Below are 23,719 nucleotides of genomic sequence, written 5' to 3' on the forward strand. Positions count from 1 at the left end.
GCTCCACCAGGATGGGAGAAAGAGATCATGCTAGTTGGTCATCCTTCCTTCGCGCAAGGTTTCACCTCCGTTCTCAACATCGCTTTCGCGTATGCCGGCAACCAGGCATTCGTTACAGTAATGGCAGAGATGCAAGACCCGTCAATAGACTTCATGCCTTCGGTATTCATTCTACAGGGCTTCGCAATACCCATGTATACGACCGTTGGAATAGTAGTTTATGCATTAGCGGGACAATATACTACCAGTCCCGCACTCGGAGCAGCACCCATCATCACAGCTAAGATCGCGTATGGTCTTCTCCTACCTACGCTACTTGGAACATCGCTGGTGTTTGGCCATACATCGATCAGATACATGTTCATCGAGTGGTTACGCTTCATGGGCAGAGAGAGCGAGTACAGCCAAAACACCAGGCAGACCTGGGTAATGTGGCTCGGTATTGGCGCCACTTTCTGGACCCTTGTGTTCCTTCTCGCAAACGCCATACCACTCTTCCATTCGATCCTGTCGGTGTCGGCCGCGCTCTTCGTCTCCTGGTTTACGTTTGGGATATCGGGAGTCATGTGGCTCTACCTCAACTGGGACGTTCAGTTCCGCGATTGGAAGAAGACGTGTCTGGCTGTTCTAAACTGGACCATCATCGGCTTGACTTTGTTTGCGAACGGTGTCGGTCTATGGGCTTCCATTGAGCAGCTTGTAGCTGCGTACCATGATCCTCTCGTTCCTGTCGAAGGCTCCTTCACATGCGCTGACAATAGCGTTTGGGGGTAGCTAGGTATCCAGTCTTAGTTCTTGAGCTTTCGTATATAATGAAGTTCTCATGCGAGGAATACCAGAAGTAGACGAGACTGACCGCTAATGTTGAATGCTACGGCTCTGTCTTATGTTAAATTTCATTGTTTAAATTACGAGGACCAGACTAAAGACCTTCAGAGTCGCTCGTTATTTACATGACGCCTTTACATATTACTCGGACAGGCATAATGTCTTCTCGTACTCGATGCAGAAAGTCTTCCTGGTCTTGCCGAATTTCCTCATCCGTTCTTAGTTCAGTTCTATCCTGACCTATCGTCGTCCACCAGATACCGATAGTCACCCTTGCTGGTAGAAACCTTGCTTCTTGCAGAGCGTCCCTGATATCAGTCGCGTACATCAACCCACGCTCTCTTCTCAGATCTGCTCTCGACGTAGACGGCGGTGGTATATTGCAATGCATGCGATCAGTCAGACGCACTGCCTCCAGACTGTCAATACCCAGATCGAGTTCTTCCAATGCTGGGAAGCGTGCCAGAAGGGCAAAAACACGCTGCATCTCATCCAGAAGCTCGAGGCAGAAAGCCTTGTGAACGGCGAAGAGTTCAATCATATTGTCTGGATCGCATGATACGCGATCGATACTGAAGCTAGGAATGGTGATGTATCTAACGAGCTTCCTGTTCTCGACTCCGATTTGATGGTAAAACTCTCGTGCCACCCAGCGTATGGACTCTGAGCCGTTGTGGAGGAAGAAGTTGAAACGGCTGAAGCAGTAGTTGAGAAGCTCGTCGTGGAAGATGCGGCTGACGAATACAAGGCCTTGAATGCTTTCGAGACCCTGCAGTTTATAGCCAGTGTGTCGCTGTCGGACGCTTACATTGATCGTTCGACTCTGGAAACTTTGCGCGAGAAGGTAGTGATATATCTGCTGGCGGATTTCGAGTGGTAGCCTGAGGAAGCCCGGGATGGTGGTTGCCATTGTTGATGACGTTGAGGAAGTTCTCGATGCACGGATATTCGCATGCAGTGTCGATAGCGGTGACTACGCAATTAAAATATCTACGGAATATGCACGTGGAAGAGACGTTTGATAAGACAAATGACTATTCGCGGAAAGTCTGGTTCAGATGCAGAGATCTCAACGCGTGCGCATCTTAAGCCGCCTAGGTCTGTGCTCATGCGGCACAGCAACCCCGCAAACGGCCTACCAACTTCTGTAGACAATGCCGCTGGTGACATCTCTCGCCAGTCTCCCTTCTCCATGTTCAAGCACGGAAGTCGGATTCCCACCGCCTGATCTCCGGCATTGTCGCAGGATCCATGCCTGACATGACACGTCTAAATTGCGTCCCCCCGAGAAGATTAGCAACCTCCACCGACCCACCGTACGAGCAGTTTCACGGCTGGGAACATTGTGCACATACCAAAGCTTGTTTGAACAGGATATTGCTATTTGTATGCAAATAGATTAAACACTAAAAACTACCTCCAAGCCACCTTCGCTATCGACTTGCAGTAAACATAATATGGTCAGAATGAAGACAGATGCAAGACGTGAACGCATAACGTAGCTAAACGTGATTGACAAAAGAGCTACGGGCTACATCATAGGGACTCTACAAAGAGACATCGATGGAGATGTTAAGTCCGTCGAGGAGGGCGTCGACGCAGCCAAAGTTCTGCTCAACGTTGAGGTCACCAGGCGCCTTCCAGCCGTCGTTGGCGAAGGAGAAAACGCAGGACTCGGGACCGACGCTCTCGAGAATCTTCTTCATGGCAGTCTTCTGCTCCTGGACACCGGCAACAGCCTTGCCGTTGGAGGTACCAGCGCTGGGCCAGCCGATCTCAGTGATGAACTTGCCCTTGGCAGCGGCTTCGGGGCAGACCTTGGCGGCCTGCTCAAGTTGCTGAGCAGCGAAGTCACCAGCCATGTCAGCGGTGACGGACTGGGTGAAGTAGGGGTGGATCTGGACGGTGAAGATGTCGATGTGGGAGCAGAGAGCATCACCAATCGTCTCCCACGAACCAACAGTCTCGGTGGTGGTGATGGCGATGTCAGAGGGGAAGCCGGCGCCACGGAGCTCATCACGGACGTAGTCGAGGTAGGAACCAAGCTCGCTGACCTCGCAGTTACCGTTGAAGACGCACTCGTTTCCAACAATGACCATGGCGACAGAGTCCTTGGGGGCGTTCTCCTTGATGTCGTTCAACTGGTCGTTGGCGTAGCTGGAGAAGGGACCCTTTCCGGCCTTGCCACCGGCCTCGAGGAAGATGCCGTAGATGACCTTGAGTCCGTACTTGGTGCACTCGGGGACAACGTGCTCGAAGACACCGCAGTCAGTGCTGTATGAGCGAATGGTGGTGAAACCGAGCTCAGAGATCTTCTTGATGTCGGCAGCAATCTCGTCGGCGGTCCTGCAGTTACCGTCGTTGGCGTAGGGAGTGTAGGTAATGGCCCACTTGTCGCCGTTGGTCTTGATGTGCTCACCGTTGTTGTAGCTGCCGGTGGGCTTGGGCTTGTCAGAGCCGTGGGTGGCGCTGGGAGTGGGCTTGGGCTTCTCAGCCTCCTTGGAGGAAGCAGGGACCTCAGGGGTGTAGGCAGGCTTGGACGCCTCGGGAACCTCAGGAACAGCAGGCTTGGAGACCTCAGGAACGGTGGGGTAAGCAGGCTTGGAGGGAGCAGGGACCTCAGGGACCGCGGGCTTGGTGGTCTCGGGAACCTCAGGGACAGCGGGCTTAGTGACCTCAGGGACAGAGGGGTAGGCGGGCTTAGAGTTCTCTGGGACCGGGGCAGGGCCAGTGGGTTTTCCCTCCTCCTCAGTGCAGGTGGTGGAGGTCTCCGGGACAGCGGGGACAGCTGGGGTGGAGTGCTCTGGGACGGGAGCCGGGCTAGTGGGCTTGGGGGCCTCCATGGAAGAGGTCATGCCCTCCTCCTCAGTGCAGGTGGTGGAAGACTCCGGGACAGCGGGAACAGCTGGCTTGGAGGACTCAGGAACTGCGGGGTACGCAGGTGTGGAGGACATGGGCACCTCAGGGTAGGCGGGCTTGGAAGACTCGGGCATCGCAGGCTTGCTGGACTCAGGAACCGCAGGGTAGCCGGGCATGGAAGATCCGGGTACTACGGGAACCGGGCTGGATGGAGCCGGAACGACAGGAGTGTACATGGAAGTCTTCCCCTCCTCAGTGCAGGAGGTGGAGGCGGTCTCCGCATGGACGGAAGTTGGGACGGCGGGCATGGTGGAGTTGGGAGCCATGGAGGGCACTGGGTCATGTTAGTCGCTGTAAGACAATGGCCATAACTGTTCTTCTTCGTTCACGGCTCCTTCCAACATGGGTTTCACATACTTGCGGTTTCGTAGACGGTGGTGTAGACCGTGCAAACCTCCTCGGGAGCATAAGCTCCACGGCGCATGTGGAATCCAGCATGAGCCTTGTGCTGCGCGGCAACAGCAGACCCAACGAGGGCAGCTGCAACGTAAGAGTAACGCATCTTGAACTTGTTTACGTGGTTTGGGGTGGCTAGGGGTAGTGGTGATCGTCCGCTGAGCGAGTGAAGCGGGTAATATTAAGTAAAGTGTGTAATGAGTGACGGGGCACAAAGGCCAAGGGTGCTTGTCAACGAGGCTGGTGATGCGTAACTTGAAAGCCTTGCGTAGTGAGAAAAAGAAGGAAACCTTGGGGAACACAGCGGTTTTGACCTATGTGCCATGGCCTGTGAGCACCAGTTGGTGGAGAACTGCCTCTAAGGCGTTAGGTTAGGGGTCCTGGAAATTGGCGTGATCATTGTTGTACAAGAACGGCATGGGCGCCATCCTACGGCTCTATTGAGATCGTGATGTGCTCCGAGCGGAAATGAGTCTGGGGTATAATTGTCGTGTTAGGTCGAGGGTGGGTCCAGTCTAGGTCGGGATGGGGCTAGCCTGCTTTCACCCTGAGCAACCCTCCCGCGCAGGAGAGAGCGTCACGGCAACAAACACCACACCAAGTCTTTGCGCCAACTCCGCCGGGGAACGAGTGAACTCTATCGCAGCATAGCCACTTGTCGCATTTCTCTTAGCTGCCATGTGCCCGATAACCGTTCTGGTAAGACCCTCCTCGTGTCGCTAATTAGGACCCATCGGATGGTTCCATCCTCATCAAATCCACGGCAACGCGCATATCAGCAATCACAATCAGCAATCGCGAACGGCTAATCTTTGTGCAGCTCGTAGTAGAGCAAGGGCACAGCTTGCGCCACCATGCAGGTACAGAACGACTTGTGCAGGGTTCTACTTACCGGGCGTTCTTTAATTGGCCGAAATCCGCATCGAAGGGTTGGGGTGGATGTTCAGGCGGTGCTGGATGTTGGTGCGTGCCCCTTTCTTCTCACGACTCAAGACCGGCCGGCGCGTTATTACCGCACCCACCGCTATTGATGGACATCACTAAACTCTCCGCTTGACGATACCGCGTTCTTCGGCAGACAGACACCCGCGAGCTGCTAAACATAGATGTGGCTAAGTGGATTTTTTCGTGCGCATGAATACGGTGTGTATGTCAACTTTACGAGCGGCGATCCATCGCAATTACAATGGCGCGTAGTCAGTTGTACCAAGCGCTCAGAGCCTTGGGTGCCTGGTCGGCATTGGCTACATAACTCGGTGCCGAGCGATTGAACAACAAGTCAGGCGACCACTCCGTACCCGCGCTGGCAGCCCTTCTGTCCTATACCAATTGTCGACCTTTCAAGCTAGAATATGTAGCAAGCAAGCTCCAGCATTCGTCGCATCGTTGGTATTCCTATGGCTTCCTCCGGTCCTAAACTTACACCCCAAGGATGGTCACATTATACACTTAAGGATTTGCATACATCTTCAGAACTGTAGTGAGTCGAGTATGTATTGTTATGCCATGAAATACCGCAATGTAGATCCAATTCCTCCAGGGCTACTTCGAGAACATCACTACGACCCAGTCTTCTGATCCACCCCCAGAGTCTGGACTCCCACCTCCCTACTGAGCAACGACCTCGTCCTGCCTGTAGTATTTCGATCTGATCATATCGGCAAAATGCTTAGCTCCATCTCGACTGAAATGCCCCTCTTTCCCCTTTACCGTTTTGACTGCCGCCTTTGTGGACCGTGGAAACATTTCCTCCTCGTAGTCCTTCACAGCAGCATCTAGAGATTTCTCTCCACGGCACACTTTGACAATCTCCTTCCCCAATACCAACGCGTCCTTCATGCCCGTGTTAACTCCTAGTCCAGCAAACGGCGTGAAGACATGCGCAGCGTCGCCGATAAGGGTAACGCCTGAGCGAGATGGCCAGCGAAATCCAACCGGCAGCTCGTACAGTTTGCGAGGAATGAGACTATCTTCATCAGAGGACATGATAACACGCTTGAGGTCATCGTGGATATGAGAGAGGTAGCGGTCGACAAAAGTGTTGCGCGCCGTCGCTTTGTTGTCCCAATCGATGCCACACGTCTGCAGGAAATCCTCCGGTGCATGCACGCTGGCGTATGTCCCTAGGCTACCGTCGCCTTGCCGTTGGGACTGCACCGCGCAACCCTCCCCAAAAGCGAACATCGAGCCCGAGCCGACGTAGTCAAGCAGCCAGGGATCAGCCTTGATGTCTTTGCACGACACTGCGATAGAAGCTATACCTGAGTACTGTGGCATTTGGTCGGTGAGAAGTTTGCGAACCTTGGACCATGCGCCATCTCCACCGACCACAAGATCGAATCCGAACTCTTTCGTGCCGTCTGAGAAGTGGAGATCGTATTTCCCCTCTCCTTCAGCAGAGGGCACGACTTCTTTCAACTTCTTTTGGAATTGTACGGACCCCTCCTTCAGGTTTTCAAACATCAGTGTCGCCAACGCCATTCGATCGATCTCAGGTCTTCCCTCAAACTTCTTCTCCTCTTTGATGTCTTGCTTGTCAGCGCCATTCTCATCCCAGAGTACTTCTCCGTCCAAAGTCACAACCTTCATGCAGTCGCTCTCTGGACGTGCATGTTTGGCGAACGGTTCCCAAAGCCCTGCTTCTTTGATGGCGAGCTGACCGGATTCTGGGTGGAGGTCCAGGGAGCCGCCTTGCGTGCGGAGTTCTGACGCGGACTCGAAGATGATGAACGGGATAGAGTGCTTCTGGAGGATGTTGGCGAGGGTTAGAGAGGCAGGGCCAGCGCCAACTAGGCCAATCTTGGGTTGAAAGGGTTCCATGATTGATCCCATGGCTATTCAAGGGGGTTGCAAGTCGCTGACTGGTGTCTAGATGGACTTGGATTGCTGTTCGCGGTTCTCTGGCGACGACAAGTTCTTCAAGTTGGAAATGCAGGGCGTAAGCAAAGCGGAAAGTAGTACAACTGGAGCTTCGTGAATCAAGATCCAATATAACTGATATCACACCTCCAAACCTCGCGATATATACATCTATACCTGTTCTGCTGCCTAGTTCAAGTGTCACGTGTCTCGTCCTCGCGCGGACCTTCGGGTCGCGAATGCGTGCACAGCGCGAGTTTGACGCGTCGGGCCCGAAACTGAACGAAGTGCCGAAAGTTTGCGCCTCGAAAGCCAGCCGCCATAGACATGAATTCAGAAACTGGGAATGACCTTCGAGATGTCATTCCCTTCGCCATCAATTGATGGGCTGTTCCAGAGGGCCTGCAAATGCATAACTCACATGTGCATGAGGTTCATCCGAGATCAACGTGGCTCGACAGTCGCGTGAGTCCAGCCAACTTAGTGCTTACTGAGAGCAAATAAGGTTACATGTCGCAACGCGCCTTATCTGCGTCAAGCTTTGAGCCAAGTGATGTTCGGTGAATGCTGTGCCTGGGGCCGCAAGCCGTTGGAACGAGATGCGGAAGGAGCAATCACATGATGCCATTGTTCTTCTTCGTCGAAAAGAACCGGTACGAGTTCCATGTGTTGGGATCTGATCGAGTTGCTTTTTCTTGTACTGCGCGATCGCTGTTCGCAATTACCTACGTCAGTCTAAAAGTATTCTACGATCCGAAGTGAATTCCTACATCGCATCCGAGATCCAGTCGCCAAATGAGGCGGTTGCTGATTAAAGACCTCCATGCTCAGAGTTGTGCGCACGTGAGAAATCTGTTCGTGTGTGCCGTGTTGTTGTTGGAACGTGCTGCCGGGTCCATAATTCCTGACACCCAACAGGAGATAAGACCCTAGCCAGCTTGCGAATCCAGAACCCGGCACGTCATCGCAATGCGATGATCATGCCAAACCCAGCCTTCCTCCGACCCTCCCCAGACCGGCTCTCTTGCTAGCCAGGGCAATATTATGGACTGTGTTTCCAATCCTCACTTTGACAGCATCAAAAGCAGCCTCAGGTGCCTGAACGAACTTACTGGTGTCGATATTTTGGACCAGAGCAACCCACTCAGGGTCAGGCTGGGCCAGGTTCCAAGCAATGCTGACGTGGAAATATTGCGAATAATCATGGCTTTGAGGCTCATTCTTGTCGACCTTCCTCCGCTTCGGACCGTCGTTGGAGTCATGGCTTTCCTTCGGACCGTCTCCCACTCCGCCTGTATACAGACCTGGATGACCGCTGTATTGGGTCGCGTCGTTGCATGCTTGTAGCAGGCGGTTAAGTTCGTTGAGCGCGGACTTCTTAACGCCAAGGACTAGAAACCATCGATTGCGATCGAAGTTGGACACCCATTTCAAGTTCTGAAACTCAAAATTGAAAGCGCGCACTGCGGACCGCCGCACAGCAACACTTAATGATTCCAGAAAAGGCTCTCTGCTGTCGGTGTTGATTTGCAAGGTGCGCGACAAGGAGACGTGAAGAGGTAGCGACGCACCCAGTTCTGATTGAAGAGATGGTATGATCTCTGGTACGGGCAGTTTCTTCGTTCGTTTGGCATTTTCAAGATTAATAGTATCTCTCACATGCTGCAGTAGGCTGTATAAAGCATCAGACTCAGGCTGTGTAGGTATCCCTCGAACGCGTTAGTCTGTCATCCATATTGGTGGTGAATATTTCTGGTTATCCTTACACTCTAAGTAAACATGACTAGGCCACTTGCCCTCGACGTGAGGTACAGCCCGTTTTCGTCCACCGTGTAGGCTTGGGTTGTCGCTAGTGCTGACGCGCGCATTTGTCGCGTATAGGTCGTGAAAGGCTGGCGGAAGCGGTGGCAGGGCATCCCCAGAGGCGCTGTGCTTGCGCTTCGATGTAGGTTTGGCGGCAGATTGTGCCGTGTGGGCAGAGGCACCGAGGCTCTTATCATCATCATCCGAGGCAGAATCTGGATAATCGACCAGCGACATGGCGGGCTGGATCGTGATGGTGAGGGATCATCGTAGCTGTCGTCACTCGTGGAGAGGACCAAGCGGCGGACCCACTTGCAGCCTAGCGCATCCGCATGACGTATGGCAGCGATTGGGCCGCTCTTTTCTCCAAGAGCGGACAAGAAGAAATCTGACGCAGGGCCGCGACTGCGAACCGATGATGTACGCGTCCACGGTACCTGCCAAGTCAGGCCTTTATGTAGTTCGCTCTCCCTCCCGTCACCTGTTCTTTCCTCTCGTATCCATCTAGCACCTGACACTCGTCTGACCACTAATCTCCAACACTACAACTACTCAACCTTCCCAAGTTCGCCAACTATCAAACACTAGCACACAAACCAACCATCATGGCAATGGACGCAGTAAGTGTTCATCTCCCGTTTGTTCCGGGCGCCTGGTAGGACTATCTACTGTGCCTCCCATAAGCGCCGGCACGCCTCATCCAGGCCCTCTCAAAGCAGTTCACCGCAATATATCATCTTTAGACATTCACGCTGACTTAGCAGGCCCATCATGCGTTGATCGATCCTCTGATCGAACCAGACCCAAGCGACGAGACTGGCCTCAACAGCCACTTCCGCTCCACATATGCTCCCGCAGCACCCATCACACCGCCCGGATCCGCTGGAGACGCCAAAGGCCATCCAACCGTCAGTGTCCACAACACCGGCAGTTCCGTCGAGACCAACCCATTCCGCCGTTCCCGGGCTTCATCCGAGGCAAAGGGCGCTTCGGCATCAGTATCGCAGGTTGGGCAGACTACACCGCAGAGTAGGAGGTATGATTACCCATCCCCTCCTGCCTCTGCAAGCCCCAGACGTGCCCATTTTTCCGACAATCACCGCGCGGAAATCTTCGGACCCATGAACGGAAGCCGGCCCCGACGATCGAGCGAAAATGCCCCTGCATCCATGAAGAAGAGCGGAGTTACGCGCGACCGCTCAGGCTCATTGAGAGAGCGCTATCCTGGTGACAAGTCACATAGACCTCTTGACCAATTGCGTCATGATGAGAAAGTTGCTCACCGTGCTCCCCATCTTAGGAAAAAGAACTTCCAAGGCGCCGACGTCATCGACCGTCTCGACAAGGCACCTTTCGGTCGGTACCACCACGAGGGCCCGTACGACGCTGCCAGTCTCGCTCGCAACCGCGTCGAGAAATACAGTCCCCTCGCGGCGGTCAAGGACTCGAACGAGGAGGCTTTGAGGGCTACTCCACGTGAGAACATCGTCGACTCTGTACAGAGGCATCGTCCCTTGGAGGGAGTCGCTATCGTACCACCTGGCATGGCTGATCGTTTCGGAAGAGTACTCAATTATGAAGAGGGTGCTGACCTGATGCGAGAGCCTGGAGCTGACTACCGTCGCTGGCCTGGTGTTGTATGTTGCCCAGTCAATTTTAGGCTGAACTTCGCTAACACATCGCAGGAATACCACCCAGACGACCTCAAGGGCAAGGGCGAACCTTCCTACTCCATCGAGAAGGCCCTGAAGGACCACAAGCGCTTCGGCGACAGCGGCACAGAGATGACCACCCGCAGCTCTCGCACTCGCAGCGTTGGCCATGCCGAAGCACCCGGCATCGTCCCTTCCGCCGCCACCGACGCTGAAGCTTCTGGCATCGGCCGCAGCAACACCACTGGCAGGAGCGTCGGCGGCGCAATCAAGAGGCGTCTCGGTAGCATCCGTCGTCGCAAGCAAGAAGCTGAGATCTAGGGGATCTCGCTCTTCCCACGCTCCAAGCGTTTCTCCGAGGTTCCACACGCACACGCAACGGCTTGATACCCATTCCGTTTTGAGCGGCTTTTCGAAATTGTATACATACGCATGGCATACTGACGCATATTGAGCGTCATTGTTTTCCTTTCTGTTTTGGGTTCGACGGTATTAGCGCATAGATGACGTACATTCATGGTATATCATAGTTTGCGCCGCATATTGGGGCTCGACAGGAGCCGTGTACGATATACGAGTAGTTTTTAGTAGGTTACGATTAATGACACATAACTTGTCCAAACTTGTGCCAAATGGTCAACATGCATGGTATATGTTCTTATTGATATTATCTACTATCTATGACATCTACGCAAGCAATGAGCAAGAACGACTACCCAATCGCATACCCACCCAATGCCTACGCCAGACACATCTCCCAACCCAACAAACGTGATACAAACGCCTACTGACTACATAACGACATTCAAATTCCATAATGCGCGCTGAAATATGCAACAAGGCGCGAGAAAAAAACAGCAAACGGGTGACAACATGAACCAGCCCAATACGCCACATTAACGAGAAAGGGATACCCCTTCCTCTCCCATTACATAAAACTCATCTTAACCTCCTTCTCCTGCCCAAAATCATCCTCAAACTCATCAGCCCAAGCATTATGTCCCAGATCACCAGTAGTAGACTGCGCATTAGGACCCAAACTACTCGCATGCGATTCCGTCTTCGCCGAGCGCAACGGAGGACGTTCAGCAGGGCCTGCAGCATCGTCCCAAGACGGCTGAGTAGCATCTGCATTCCAAGGCTGGGCAGTACCAGAAATGTTTTTACCGGGTGTGCCCGAGTCCCAGGGCGAAGAGGTGCCGGATAGACTTGGTTGTAAGGGTAAGGGTGATGCGGGAAGGGGGTATTTATTGGGTGTTGTAGTGGAGGAAGGGGGGTCGCGGAATGATGTGTCGAATGTCATTTCCATTTGACTTGCGCCGGGGTCATCGAATTCGTCGTATTCGTCGTAGTGGCCGTTGGATGATGGAGAAGGTTTCTTGGCATCTGTACTTGGTATGCCTAGACTGTCGTTGTAGCTCTTCGTTTCCCTAAGCGTCGAGTATGGACTTGTTGTCTGGGATGGGGATACGGTTGCAATGTCGATCTTCATGGGTGGGAGCGTGCTCTTGATTTCTTTGATCTCGAATTCGGCTTCGGCGTTGTATTCTTTGCTTTCGGCGGCTAGAGTTGCTACTTCCTTTCTGATTGCGTCGATGTCGAACATGACTTGGTTCTCTGCGAGTTTCGCTGGGTCTTGGTCTACGTCTAGCTTCCGGTGGCCTGGCGGGGCGGCAGTGGAGTGTTCGTCGTAGACTTCCCAGTCTTTCTTGTCGGCCTTCTTCTTCTTCCACCAGCTTAGTTTGCCGCCTTTCTTCTCCTTCTCTTGTGCCTTCTTCTCCAGGTCTTTTCGCGCTTCTTCGATCTCGTTGATGAGCTCACGCTGGCGGATTTCGTGATTCTCGGGGTCTGGGTCTTCGATCTCGGCGAATTCGTCGGATTCTACTAGCCAGCCAACCTCGCGGAGTAGCTTGGGCATGGCGGCACGGTAGGCCATGTGGCCGGGGACCAACTCGGTCACGTTTACGTTCTCGATGGTTGGGATTTGGACAGGCGCGAGACCAGCTACGCGCATTACACCACCACTGGTAGCACGGAAAAGGTAGCCTGGACAAACTGTTAGCAGCTGACAACAAGTAGAAGAAAGATGTGCGACATACCCAAGATCCAGTCATTGGTAGCATACCCATTGACAAACCTTCCCGGTACGACAGATCTTGCCCTGATGTACTCATCATGCTTGGCTACTGCCGGTGTACCAAACATATAGACGTTCTGCACGATACCAAACGCGCCTCGATTCGCAAGTTCTTTCAGACATGAGAAGATGACTCTTGAGCCCAACGAGAAACCGACAAGGGTGACAGGTCGTGTCCCGAGGTTGCGATCGATGAGTGAGTCTGCAAGAATCAGTCCGGCCATGTCTGCTCGTGCTTGCGAAACGATCCACGGATTATCGATAAGGTAAGAAAGCTTGGTCAAAGCCAGGGGAAGTGTCATGGCGGCCATGAGAGCTGTAAGGACGGTACTTCCCAAGACTTGTTGGAGACCTTGTGTGAGAGCCTGTTGTGATCAGTAAGCACCTTTGCAGTTTGCATATATATAAACTCACTTCAGTGGCAAGGATGTTGATTGTGTCACCCATACTCCTCAGCATCTCAGGTTCCCATAGCACGGAATATATATCGCCCATGATGGGGTCGACCGTACTGTACGGAAGACGGACATCGTCAACCTTTCCGTTCATCCAGCCTGCCAACGTAATGATGAGATGCGTTCTCTTGTTGTTGTGAAGCGGACGGTACTCGAAAGTCTTGACAGCACCTGTTCGCCTGTTCATGGCTCGTACGCCGACAGTACTACCCGTGACTACGCCAGTCGATGTAATGATAGCGGCACCGCCAGCACCAGCTAGGAAACTACTCGTACCTGCCACACCAATTGTCGTAAAGCCCGCAGCGAGACCAGCACCAATGACTGGAGCAAGAAGTCCAGCAGATAATCCAATGACAAGGCCACCGCCAACAGTCGCAAGACCCATGAATGCCAATCGCTTGTTGCGTGCCCGCTTAGCTCGACTGACCATGTGTTCATCCTCGTTCCAGTTCTCTTTGTCTGCTTGTTCCTGCATCTCCAAAGCATCGGTGACACGCTTTTCGAAGCGACAAGCTTCCAGCCAGTCTACGCTGAGATATTGTCCAACTTGCTGAAACAGCTCTCGTGAACGTGAATCATAGACAGAGTCGGCGATGAGTACCAAGAACAGATCGCACAAGACGGTCCACCGCAAATCGATATCCAGGTTCTTACTGGTGGGAAGTTGTGATGGCGACCTGACTTCTGGATAATCAAAATCGTCATCCTGGTGTTCCTGGTACGGCGGGGGAGGCGGTGTTTGCAAGTCGTCTTGCGACTCCATCGTCGAAGCCCTCTTCAGTTTTGACTTCTCTGCGGGTGATTCGGGGCGCGGTGACGATATAGACGGTCTGGCAGAGTCTGAGTCGTTTACCGTCTCCGCGTCTTCCGCTGCGGGATTCTTTACTCGCGCATTCTGCATCAGTGCTGGTGTAAGGTCTCCAGGAACCACGCCATGTTCAGACAATTGCTCAATCATGATCTGCTCAGAAGCATTGATGTCCATGTGCCCGTAAATCTTGACCATGATCTTCTGTGCCCACATTTTTGTGGTTCCTGACTGTAGCTCGAGCAGCTTCTTCATCTTCTTGTTGGTCGTTTCGAAGTTGGAGAACTTGCGTTCCATCTCGACCATGGCCAATCGTACCAGACCGACGTATGCGACACGCTGTCCTTCCGTGAGGAGGTTCTTCGTCGCCTGCATCTGCGAGAGCGGATCCCGGCCCTCCTCGTCTTCATCGGCTAGTGCAGTACTCCTCTCCTTGAACAGATAGGCGGTGTTGTCGTCCATGCTCGTTTGCGAGTCAGCATCATCGTCCATTATGACTCTGGTGTATCCTTTGGCGGCGCCTCCGACGTTGGCATAACCGTGCATGTCTTCCAGCTCTTCCGTGTTCTCCTTCGCAATGAGCCTGTTGTCGTCGTCGTACATGTCGTATCGAGCGTATGCGGGCATAGTCTGCCATTCGCCGTCGTCCTCTTCTTTCTTCTCCTCCTTGACTTCTCTTTGTGACTGTATGACTGCATGCTGATGTGAATACTCGGATACGGTCGGAACGCTCGTTTGGTGGGGAAGCGAAGGCGCGGCAGTCGTGCTTGTGCGTGTTTCGGTGGTCTCGGGAGGCTTTGTAGATTCGGGTGTGTTTTGCTTCGTTTCTACAGGCTTGTCTTCGGGTGCCTTGGGGTCGGTGTCCTCGACGGGCTCCTTCGCCTGCCCATTGACTTGCGGTGTCGCATCGCTTTCCTTGGCAGTAACCTCAGATGCGACCTCAGGAAGCTTCTCTACGGTACTGTCTGCCTTGGCTTCTTCCTTTTCTTGTGCTGACACCGCGACTTCCTTCGGACTCGCTGCTGTAGCGGCTACGGCATCCTCAAACTTCTCCCCTTCCGAGTCGGAACTGTCCTCCACGGGCGTCCGTGGCCGCCTCTTCCGTATAGGCAGGCCAAAATCATCGTATTCAACGGCTTCATTGGGCTCCTTCTTCACCTCCGCGGTCTCGGCATCGTTTCCCTCATTCTTGGGGGCCGCGGCGGGGTTCTCGCTCATACTGGTGGGGACTACCGTGAGAAACGCATGGAGAGGCAGGTTCGCAGTCGTGTCAACAGGGAAAAGCGCATGGGCCGCCGTGGAAAGCAATTCAAATGTATGTGCGGGTACGTACAATATGTACAATTAGGCGTGGGATGCCCTGAGGCGGATTTACTAAAGCGGAGAGCAACGGGGGTGTCTCCAAGCCGCAGACGTCGCATACGGGGCTAGCGTCGCACGCGTGTGGCTGGCGCATGCGTTAGATTCCGCCCTCTGGGTCCAAACTTTGGCCGCATCCAACTTTTTTCCCCCGCGAGTAATCAACCACTCCCAAACACACAGCCGTCATGAAGTTGAAGCGCGCAAAGGTAAGAGAGGGAATCTCCTTGCAGGTCCTCTAGCAGTATACTAATCGCACCACAGGCGTACAAAAAGCAGCTCCACCAATACGAACTCAACTTCGGCTTCCGCGAACCCTACCAAGTCCTGCTCGATTCACAAATCCTCGAAGATGCCTACTCCTGCAAGATCGACTTCCTCGCGCGACTCCAGAAGATGCTCGGCGGGCAGGTAAAGCCCATGATCACGACGTGCGACATGCGACACCTCTACCTCGCAGAACCGAAGAACGAGACCCTCATATTACAAGCCAAGGAGTACGAACGTCGGCGGTGCAACCATCAAGATCTGGAGAAGCCGCTGAGCACGCTGGAGTGCCTGAGCTCCGTGGTGGATCCCAAGGACAATGCGACAAACAAGCATCGATATGTCGTCGCCGCCAACGACCCGAGCACGCGCGCAAAGATGCGACAGATCGCCGGTGTACCCATCATATACCTGTCCAAGTCTATAGTGCTCATGGAGTCTATGGCTGATGTGACGGAGCAGCACCGCGAGCGAGAGGAAAAATCAAAGTTCAAGTTGGGACTCAAGGGACAGCGGAAGCCAGATGCGGCCACGGCCCCGAAGAGGAAACGAGAAGACGAGGGACAAGGTGATCAATCTATTGGAGATCAGGCTACGGGAGACGCAAAGCCCAAGGCGAAGAAGCGCAAGGGCCCCAAGGGACCGAACCCGCTGAGCGTCAAGAAGCCGAAGAAGGACAATTCGGCCCAGCCAAATGCTACCAAGAAGTCGCGGCCGTCTACATCTGAGGTCAACGGTGGAGACAGTCAGAGGGGCGACCGGGAAGAATCAGCACCTCGTAAGAGGAGGAGGAAGCACAAGTCCAAGGCTGATGATGGCGGCGATGCGCCGGATGGAGGTGAGCCTGCCTCGCCATGATAGCCGGAGCAGGAGAACTTGGTCCAAGTGTGGGCCAACATGCGATACCCATACTGGAGGCTGTCAGGTCTGAGAGCCGAATCCGCGGGACAACCTACCCTGATCGTATGTCATGCATAATATAGGTCAATTAGGGCGAGCGCGTTGGAGGCAAAGACTCGCGATGATAGTCCTATACTCTCTTGCCTTGCGCAAGGAGATCAGAGACCTTGGGCGGAAGAACAAGCGCACTCCGGTCGTTGCGCTTCACAAACTCGACCACGACTTCAGCAGTCTTTTCCGGGAGGTCTTCGTGGAGGAAATGCCCAGCGGCAGGAAAGACCTGGAGTTGAAATTTACCTGTATTACATTAGATACCTCATACAAAAGCGACAAGGCGATAGACATACCTTGCATCTGCCCAATCATCAGTTCCTTATCCAGCCTGTCGGTTCCAGCGAGCAGCAGCAACTTAGCACCCTTTCCGCTAAGGAACTTGCCGCTCATGCCCGTGAACCAATTTTCCCAGTATGGCTCTGTGCTCGCGAGCTCTGTCCGCCATGCCCATCGCCCATCCGAGTTCTGTAGTAGCAGGCTTGGTACGCTTGCTCGCGCCGACTGGGGGTTGCGTATCGTTCGTGATCGGATGTGCCACTCGATAGCAGCAGGAAGCGAAGGGAACGACTTGGGCCTACTCGCAAGGTAAGTGTGCATATGTGCCAGTGTCTCCATGGCCGAGCCTTCGACAACATCAAGCACTCCAAAGCCCAGCAACTTGTTTCCTAGTAAGCCCTTATTCGCAGCGTCGGTGACGACTGCACCACCCAGGCTGTGTCCTATCAAGACAATCTGTGGGAGCTCTTTCCAATTCATCTTGCTCTTGGTCAGCGACAGCATGTCGACCAAATCTTGACTGAGCTGCCCAATGCTCAGGTCGTTGTCCACTTCTCCACTAGCGTTCCATACTACACTCCCATGGTCGCGTGCTTCGACAGCTAGGATCCCAATCTCTGGCATGGCTCTGCGAATCTCCTTGGCTGCCAGCGCAAAGGACATTGCCGAGCTTCCAGCGCCATGGTGGAGCACGACCAAGGGTGCTTTCGCTGTCGCTGGCGGTGTGAGGTATACATGAAACTTGGCATGCCCTGACCCATCCCTGCGCTGTTCAAGATAGAACTCCTGGGCGTAGTAGTCGGACCAATGTATTTCGGGGGCGGGTCTTAGTGTATTTGACGGTCTGACAGTACCGGTGCTAGACATTGACGATGCCGAAGACGAGTCATCTTCGTACTCGGGAGGCTCCTCCTGCAAGGGCTCCGGCGGTGGCAGGGAAGAAAGTTTAGTCTTTGCGAACTCTCTAGCCAAGCTGGACATGGTGGCTTGGGCGAGGCTGTATTTGTGTCGAAAAATCAGGGTTTCGTGAGCGTGGAGATCCGCCCGTCAGTGATTGGCCGCTAGCTTCTCTTGAGCGTTCCAATATGTCGTGGCCTGGAGGCGTGAGGGGAATTGACGCAGGCGGGGTGCTATCAGATAGACGGCAGGGATAATGGCCAATGTTTTAGCGAGATGCCGTTCGAGGCAAAAAGAGATGCATCGCGAGGCCCGTTTCGTAATCCAATGACGCAGCGGCGTTAGACGACAGTGAGATGCGGCACGAGGCTGGGCGGTACCGTGGAGATGGTTGGTACGTGGTAGGGATCGCTTGGGGGTTTCCGCGGGTCGATCTAGCCTTCTGATGTGCGCTAGTCGCGAACTTGGATGAACTGTGATGATGACGTCGGTCGATCTTTGGCTTAGCGCGTCAAGCATAAGTAAAACCTCCACGCCCCCGGTCGCCTTCCTGGAAGCTTCACGAGCTCCGAATAGCTCCAATCTTCTCCAATCTCTCCTGGGACCTCTACGGATCCTTGCACATCACCGATAAGTGTTATCGTCCGCTCAAACCACCATATCGCAGGTGTTTGCAGCTCCAAGAGCTCCCAATGCCCAGCATGTGGAAAGGAAATGACAACGACAATGGCGGCCAGGGTCTTCTGTCAGCTCAGGAGCCCACACCAATTTCCAACGACGATGGAGCGTCGAGGTCCTCGCGCAGAAGCAATGGAGCGTCGAGAAGAAGCGAAGAGCCCACTGAGAGGACCCGTCTTCTCGACCGTCCCAGGCCACCACCCAACTCAGATGGCTACCTCGATCCAGATGACCCAGCTGTAAGTTGTTCGAGGTTCTTATCAATATTTATCTGACGATGGCAGGTGTCACCATACAACCTATGGACTGTTCGCGCCATGCGATACTTGACCATCCTTTTCCTCGTAGTCACCTTCCTGTGGTGGGTGCTTTTGCTGGTCTCCATCTTCGTCTCCCCTCCTGGCCTACACACTCGTGGATCCGGCTTCTTCGACTTCGCCTACACATGCCTCACCCTTGGCAACCTTCTCGTCGCAACCATCTTCTTCGTCACTCCTGCCAGAGGTCTGCGCATCACCACGGCCATCATCGCTGGACTTCTAGCTGTCGACATGATCCTCATCTTGGCCATTCCTCGCATCAGGCTCGAGGAAGGCTGGGTCGGTATCGCAAGTGTTGTCTGGGCTTTCGTCATGGCTGTTTGGTGCATTCTGACCGATCGTGTTGTCGCATACGGCAAGCACGAAGAGGAGGAACGTCTTACTGGCCGAGCCGAGACGCGCCGCACACTGAAGGAATGGCTTGCTGTTACCGTCGCTACGATTCTTACCGTCGTTTTCATCGTCATCGTCATCTTGATGACTGGAACCCTCGGCATGCGTGGCCGCGACGCAACACTCAAGATGTATGGTGAACGCATCCTTGTAGACGGCGACAAGTACGCCGTTCATCTCGCCTGCGTCGGAAACGTAACTCAGACCCACGGCGTCAACGACCCTACCATCCTCCTCGAGGCGGGCGAATCGCCATTGGAGTACGACTTCGAGCACTGGGCCTACGCAGCTTACAAGAACGGCACCATCTCCCGCTACTGCTACTGGGACCGCCCCGGTTATGCCTTCTCTGACAACGCACCCTCCCCACACTCAGCCGGCATGTCCGCGGACGCATTCTCGGAAGCTCTTGCTAAGGCTGGAGAAGAGGGTCCTTATATTCTCGTCTCTGCGGGTACTGGCAGCATCGTCTCTCGTATCTTCAGCTCGCGTCACCTGAAGCAGGTCGTTGGTATCATGATGATCGATCCTCTCCACGAGGATCTTCTGCACCGCATCGGTGGCCCTGGCCGTGGTTTCATTCTCTGGGCTTGGGGTATCATCTCACCAATCGGCACCGTCCGTCTCGCAGGCGCACTCTTCAAGGGCCGTACCCGTGAAGACCGTGTCTACGGCCGCAACGCGTACCAATCGGGCAAATACATCAAGGCGCAGCTCCAGGAGAACCTTGTCGCTGACAGTCTCACCAAGAACGAGGTCTCGTCTGCTAGGAACATTCAGAGCGCCAACACCCCGCTTGTGGTCGTCTCCAGTGGTATCAAGGTCAAGACGGACTCTGAGTGGGAACGAAAGCAAAAGGATCTGACTACCCTCACCGACAACCTTGTCAGCTGGGACATTGTTAACAAGGCGCCTCATCAGGTCTGGGACACGCTCGACGGACGCACTGTCATGGAGAAGCGTCTCAAGCAGCTCGTCAAGGCTGCCTCCAAGGTCAAGAGCGAGGCTGAGGAGTAAAAGCATCTACCCATTGCAGCAAGATGCTCTATGATGTTTTGAATGGGCTACTATGTGTTAGCGATACAGTTTCGGAAAACTCTTCTCCTTTCAAAGTTGATGCTTCATTTCTGTTATGTTCTGGGCTTTCCTTGGCATACCCTATGGCGTTGCATGGTTAGGTTTCTTGTCTTCTTTACATGTAGCACGAGCACATATCAGATACTAGTCTAATGTCTAAGATCATGTTCAATGACCTCGTCGTGTCGTGCGCAAAAGTGATTTGTTCTTGTCCGTGTTGGAGGACACATTCAAAGAATACGTTACAACCCAACGTAACGGATGACATTGTGACACTGCAACCCAATTTATGGAATCTATGTACTCGCATTTCCCGTCGATGTGGTCGTCACAATAGGTCGTAAGCTAGACGACTGATTCGTGAAAAGTAGCTGAGGATCTCCTGGCGTGGTTCAGGTATGAACAATAAGAAAGAATTACATAAACGTATCCTGCAAGGTGTACCAATCAATCCACCCAGTATATTCACCCTCTCTTCTCAATACCTCCGCATAAAGCCCTACACACATGCCATCCCTCCCATCTACCTCCTTCCAAACTTCTTCTTCCCAACAACAGGTCTCTTGACCACCCCATCCACATCGGCCTCTTTCTTCTTCACCACACCCGCCTTCTTAACCACAGGCCCATTCTCCTCCTCCGCAATCCTCCTATCCTCATTCGCCTTGTCCACCGCCATCTGCGCCTCCAGCTCAGCTTTCCTATTGAACTCCGTTTCCATGATACGCTTGTCCCTCGCTGAATACCCTTTTTCTTTGATGCTGTAGAAGACCGCGCCCATGTCTGCTAGCCAGTGTGGATCCACAGATGTAACGCACGACATGTACTCTTTACTTGTGAGGATGAGTTCGTGGTATACGACGTAGTCGGGTAGGTAGCCCAGACCGTAAAGAGCAGACGTGGGGTGGAGTTGGATGGTAACGCTAGTACGCAGGTTGATGTACTCGCCTATTCCTTTCACTTTGGCGGCTTGGTGGTAGTAGCCCGAGCAGATGCATTTACGGATAACGTCCCAATCGGTACCACACGAGACGAGCTTCATCTTCTGCTTTGACATGATGTCGTAGATCTGGTCGCGGATTTCCTTTGCGCGGCGCAGCGCTTTGGGGTGCAGGAAGTGGCGGATGCACCAGCCGTCGGAGTAGCCGTTTACTTTCCACTGCGTGTAGACGTGGAGGAGGGTCAGGTGATCAGATTCCGGGACGAAAAACTTCTCGCGCGCGGCGTCGGATTCTTCTTGGCGCTCTTTGGGGCGGTAGAATACGGAGGGTACGGAGAGCATGGCAACGATTGTGAGCATTTCTTCGCTGCACTCCATTTCCGTGGCTGTAATGATGAGTTTGGCGAGCGACGGGTCCATGGGAAAGGCGGTCATAGTGCGGCCGAGTTCGGTGAGGTTGCCGATGTTGTCGAGGGCGCCGAGGGCCCAGAGATCGAAGAGAGAGGTTGTTATTGTGTCTTGGGGTGGCGGGTCCATGAAGTCGAAGTCTAGCAAGTCTCGTACGCCGAGGGACTTGAGGAGAAGAACTGTATTGGCGAGGTTTGTCCGTTGGATCTCTGGGATGGTCTGGATGTAGAATTCATCCCTGAAAGCTCTCTCCGTGTACAAATGGAAACACTTTCCAGGTCCAGTACGTCCAGCGCGGCCAGCACGTTGAGAGGCATTGGCCTGTGAGATGGGTGTGATCTGGAGCGTGTCCATGCCCATCTTCGGGTTGTAAACCTTGAGCTTAGAAAATCCAGCATCCACCACATACATGATGCCGTCCACTGTCAAACTCGTTTCTGCAATGTTGGTGGCCACGATGACCTTGCGTACGCCAGGGGCTGCTCTGTCGAAGATCTTTGCTTGCAGATCAGCAGGCATCTGACTGTAGATTGGAAGAATGCTGAGTTTTGGCGGGTCGTTGAGAAGTTTCAGCCTTTCGGCCACAAGCTCGCATGTGATTTCAATGTCTTCCTGACCCGTCATGAAGACCAGAATATCGCCTGGCCCTTGGGAGACATGTATGGCGAGCACCTGCTTGACTGCGCTATCGACATAGTCCTCGCATGGGGACCGCGAGTATTGGATGTCAACGGGAAATGTTCGCCCTGGAATTATGAACTCGGGAGCGCCTCCGTAGAAGCGCGAGAATCGTTCCGAGTTCATGGTAGCTGATGTGACGATTAACTTGAGGTCTCTTCTGCGTGCCAGCACTTTTTTGAGAAGTCCCATCAGTACGTCAGTGTTCAAAGCTCTCTCGTGGGCCTCGTCCATGATGATGCAGGAGTATTTGTCCAGGTCCGGTTCCACCAATGACTCTCGGAGTAACACACCATCCGTCATGTACTTGATCTTGGTCTCCTTGCTGGTGCAGTCTTCGAAACGGATGGCATATCCGACCTGTCCACCAAGTCTCACCTCCATCTCTTCACTCACACGTTTCGCAACACTCATGGCTGCGACACGACGAGGTTGCGTACATCCGATAAGCCCTTGCTTCGCGTACCCATCCTCAAAAAGGAACTGGGTCAGTTGAGTCGTCTTTCCAGAACCCGTCTGACCGACCACGATAACGACTTGGTTGTCTCGAATAACGCGTAGGAGGTCTTCTCGGACAGCGAAGGCCGGAAGATACTGCCTCTGCTCTCGGAGCGTCTTGCTCTTACTGAAAGCACTCGCACCCTCTTGTTTGCTGAGATGCTGCGCAAACTTGCTGCCGCCCTGCTTCTCTTCGTCTTCTGGGCCTGGGGCAGCACTATCCGTGTCTTCTTCTTTGACTCCCATGATGTTCCCTAGCGTTGTTCCCTTCGAACTTGTAGCCTCCTGCGTCTGTTTTGCTCGCTCTTTCTGTTGACGTTTCTCCTTGACAACGCGACTACCTCGCCGACTGAAGACGGCCATATCGCTCTGCGGATCGCGTACGGCCGGAACGGGGTCGATTTGCTTGGTGAAGACAGTCTTTCCGTCCAGAAACGGGGGCTTCAGATCGTGCACAAGAATATGCACCCGCATCGCGTCCTCCTCGTCGTCGAAGTCATCGTCAAGATGTCTCCTTTGGGCCACTCCAGACTGCAACATGCGGTTCGTTTCCCAAGCATCCACATCCTTCTGCTTCTGCTGCGCGCGCATACTTGCTCGGTTGTTCTGTTTCTTCTCCGTCATAGCAGCCTCCCGTTGCGCATCCAGCCATGTGCTCTCAGCACCACCAAAGGGGTTGTGGGTATCGTCTCCGAAGGTGTGTCCGTTCTCCTCACCGCCATACCAGTCGCGATCCAGCGCCATGGAATCGAAGTCCTCCACCAGAGGTTCTGACCCTTCCAAAGGCCGCTGCGATGGGTTTGCGCCATTATCGCGTGAGTTTGTATGCCGGGCAGAGGCAGGCTGATTGGGCTTGCGAAACTTGAGACGGGGCGCGATGGAGTATTCTTCAGGGTCGAGCTTGCGCCGTTTTGGGCTGTGACCGCGTTCCATGGTGATCGGGGTGCCGGGGACGCTTATAGACGAGGCAGGGTGAGTGAGCGTATGGAGGGAGGGCGATGGCGGGTGTAGTAGCTCGAGGGTTGAGATGCCGAGAAAGTTGATGCTCTCTCTCGGGAGTCCGCAATTGTCGCTATCGATAAGGGCGAGCTTCAGCCAATCGTTGCGGGGCGCC

The 23,719-nt window shown here is 53.8% G+C and overlaps 10 protein-coding genes across 10 annotated transcripts; 3 read left to right on the top strand and 7 right to left on the bottom strand.

Annotated features, from left to right (window-relative positions):
• Window positions 1-949: 949 nt before the first annotated feature.
• On the bottom strand, window positions 950-1,738 carry J4E90_009450 (uncharacterized protein; the record flags this gene model as incomplete). Its single annotated transcript, XM_051438969.1, has 1 exon — window positions 950-1,738. The coding sequence occupies one exon, from the start codon at window positions 1,736-1,738 to the stop codon at window positions 950-952; it is 789 nt and encodes a 262-aa protein (XP_051287046.1).
• Window positions 1,739-2,375: 637 nt separating this feature from the next.
• On the bottom strand, window positions 2,376-4,249 carry J4E90_009451 (uncharacterized protein; the record flags this gene model as incomplete). The annotated part of the gene is made up of 2 exons (XM_051438970.1): window positions 2,376-4,021; window positions 4,105-4,249. 2 exons carry the CDS (start codon window positions 4,247-4,249, stop codon window positions 2,376-2,378), a joined length of 1,791 nt encoding a protein of 596 aa, XP_051287047.1.
• A 1,502-nt stretch (window positions 4,250-5,751) lies between these two features.
• J4E90_009452 (uncharacterized protein) lies at window positions 5,752-6,963 on the bottom strand (the record flags this gene model as incomplete). The annotated part of the gene is made up of 1 exon (XM_051438971.1): window positions 5,752-6,963. The coding sequence occupies one exon, from the start codon at window positions 6,961-6,963 to the stop codon at window positions 5,752-5,754; it is 1,212 nt and encodes a 403-aa protein (XP_051287048.1).
• A 1,017-nt stretch (window positions 6,964-7,980) lies between these two features.
• Window positions 7,981-9,042, bottom strand: J4E90_009453 (uncharacterized protein; the record flags this gene model as incomplete). The annotated part of the gene is made up of 2 exons (XM_051438972.1): window positions 7,981-8,711; window positions 8,769-9,042. The coding sequence occupies 2 exons, from the start codon at window positions 9,040-9,042 to the stop codon at window positions 7,981-7,983; spliced, it is 1,005 nt and encodes a 334-aa protein (XP_051287049.1).
• Window positions 9,043-9,410: 368 nt separating this feature from the next.
• Window positions 9,411-10,778, top strand: J4E90_009454 (uncharacterized protein; the record flags this gene model as incomplete). The annotated part of the gene is made up of 3 exons (XM_051438973.1): window positions 9,411-9,425; window positions 9,570-10,442; window positions 10,491-10,778. 3 exons carry the CDS (start codon window positions 9,411-9,413, stop codon window positions 10,776-10,778), a joined length of 1,176 nt encoding a protein of 391 aa, XP_051287050.1.
• Window positions 10,779-11,385: 607 nt separating this feature from the next.
• J4E90_009455 (uncharacterized protein) lies at window positions 11,386-15,078 on the bottom strand (the record flags this gene model as incomplete). Its single annotated transcript, XM_051438974.1, has 3 exons — window positions 11,386-12,503; window positions 12,557-12,959; window positions 13,009-15,078. The coding sequence occupies 3 exons, from the start codon at window positions 15,076-15,078 to the stop codon at window positions 11,386-11,388; spliced, it is 3,591 nt and encodes a 1,196-aa protein (XP_051287051.1).
• Window positions 15,079-15,407: 329 nt separating this feature from the next.
• On the top strand, window positions 15,408-16,344 carry J4E90_009456 (uncharacterized protein; the record flags this gene model as incomplete). The annotated part of the gene is made up of 2 exons (XM_051438975.1): window positions 15,408-15,428; window positions 15,484-16,344. 2 exons carry the CDS (start codon window positions 15,408-15,410, stop codon window positions 16,342-16,344), a joined length of 882 nt encoding a protein of 293 aa, XP_051287052.1.
• Window positions 16,345-16,516: 172 nt separating this feature from the next.
• On the bottom strand, window positions 16,517-17,697 carry J4E90_009457 (uncharacterized protein; the record flags this gene model as incomplete). Its single annotated transcript, XM_051438976.1, has 2 exons — window positions 16,517-16,683; window positions 16,734-17,697. The coding sequence occupies 2 exons, from the start codon at window positions 17,695-17,697 to the stop codon at window positions 16,517-16,519; spliced, it is 1,131 nt and encodes a 376-aa protein (XP_051287053.1).
• Window positions 17,698-18,305: 608 nt separating this feature from the next.
• On the top strand, window positions 18,306-20,021 carry J4E90_009458 (uncharacterized protein; the record flags this gene model as incomplete). Its single annotated transcript, XM_051438977.1, has 2 exons — window positions 18,306-18,530; window positions 18,576-20,021. The coding sequence occupies 2 exons, from the start codon at window positions 18,306-18,308 to the stop codon at window positions 20,019-20,021; spliced, it is 1,671 nt and encodes a 556-aa protein (XP_051287054.1).
• A 583-nt stretch (window positions 20,022-20,604) lies between these two features.
• PRP16 (DEAH-box RNA helicase prp16) lies at window positions 20,605-23,538 on the bottom strand (the record flags this gene model as incomplete). The annotated part of the gene is made up of 1 exon (XM_051438978.1): window positions 20,605-23,538. One exon carries the CDS (start codon window positions 23,536-23,538, stop codon window positions 20,605-20,607), a length of 2,934 nt encoding a protein of 977 aa, XP_051287055.1.
• Window positions 23,539-23,719: the final 181 nt, after the last annotated feature.

The sequence above is a fragment of the Alternaria incomplexa genome, assembly GCF_024043165.1.
Source record: "Alternaria incomplexa strain BMP 0042 chromosome Unknown scaffold_16, whole genome shotgun sequence".
Taxonomy (NCBI): domain Eukaryota; kingdom Fungi; phylum Ascomycota; class Dothideomycetes; order Pleosporales; family Pleosporaceae; genus Alternaria; species Alternaria incomplexa.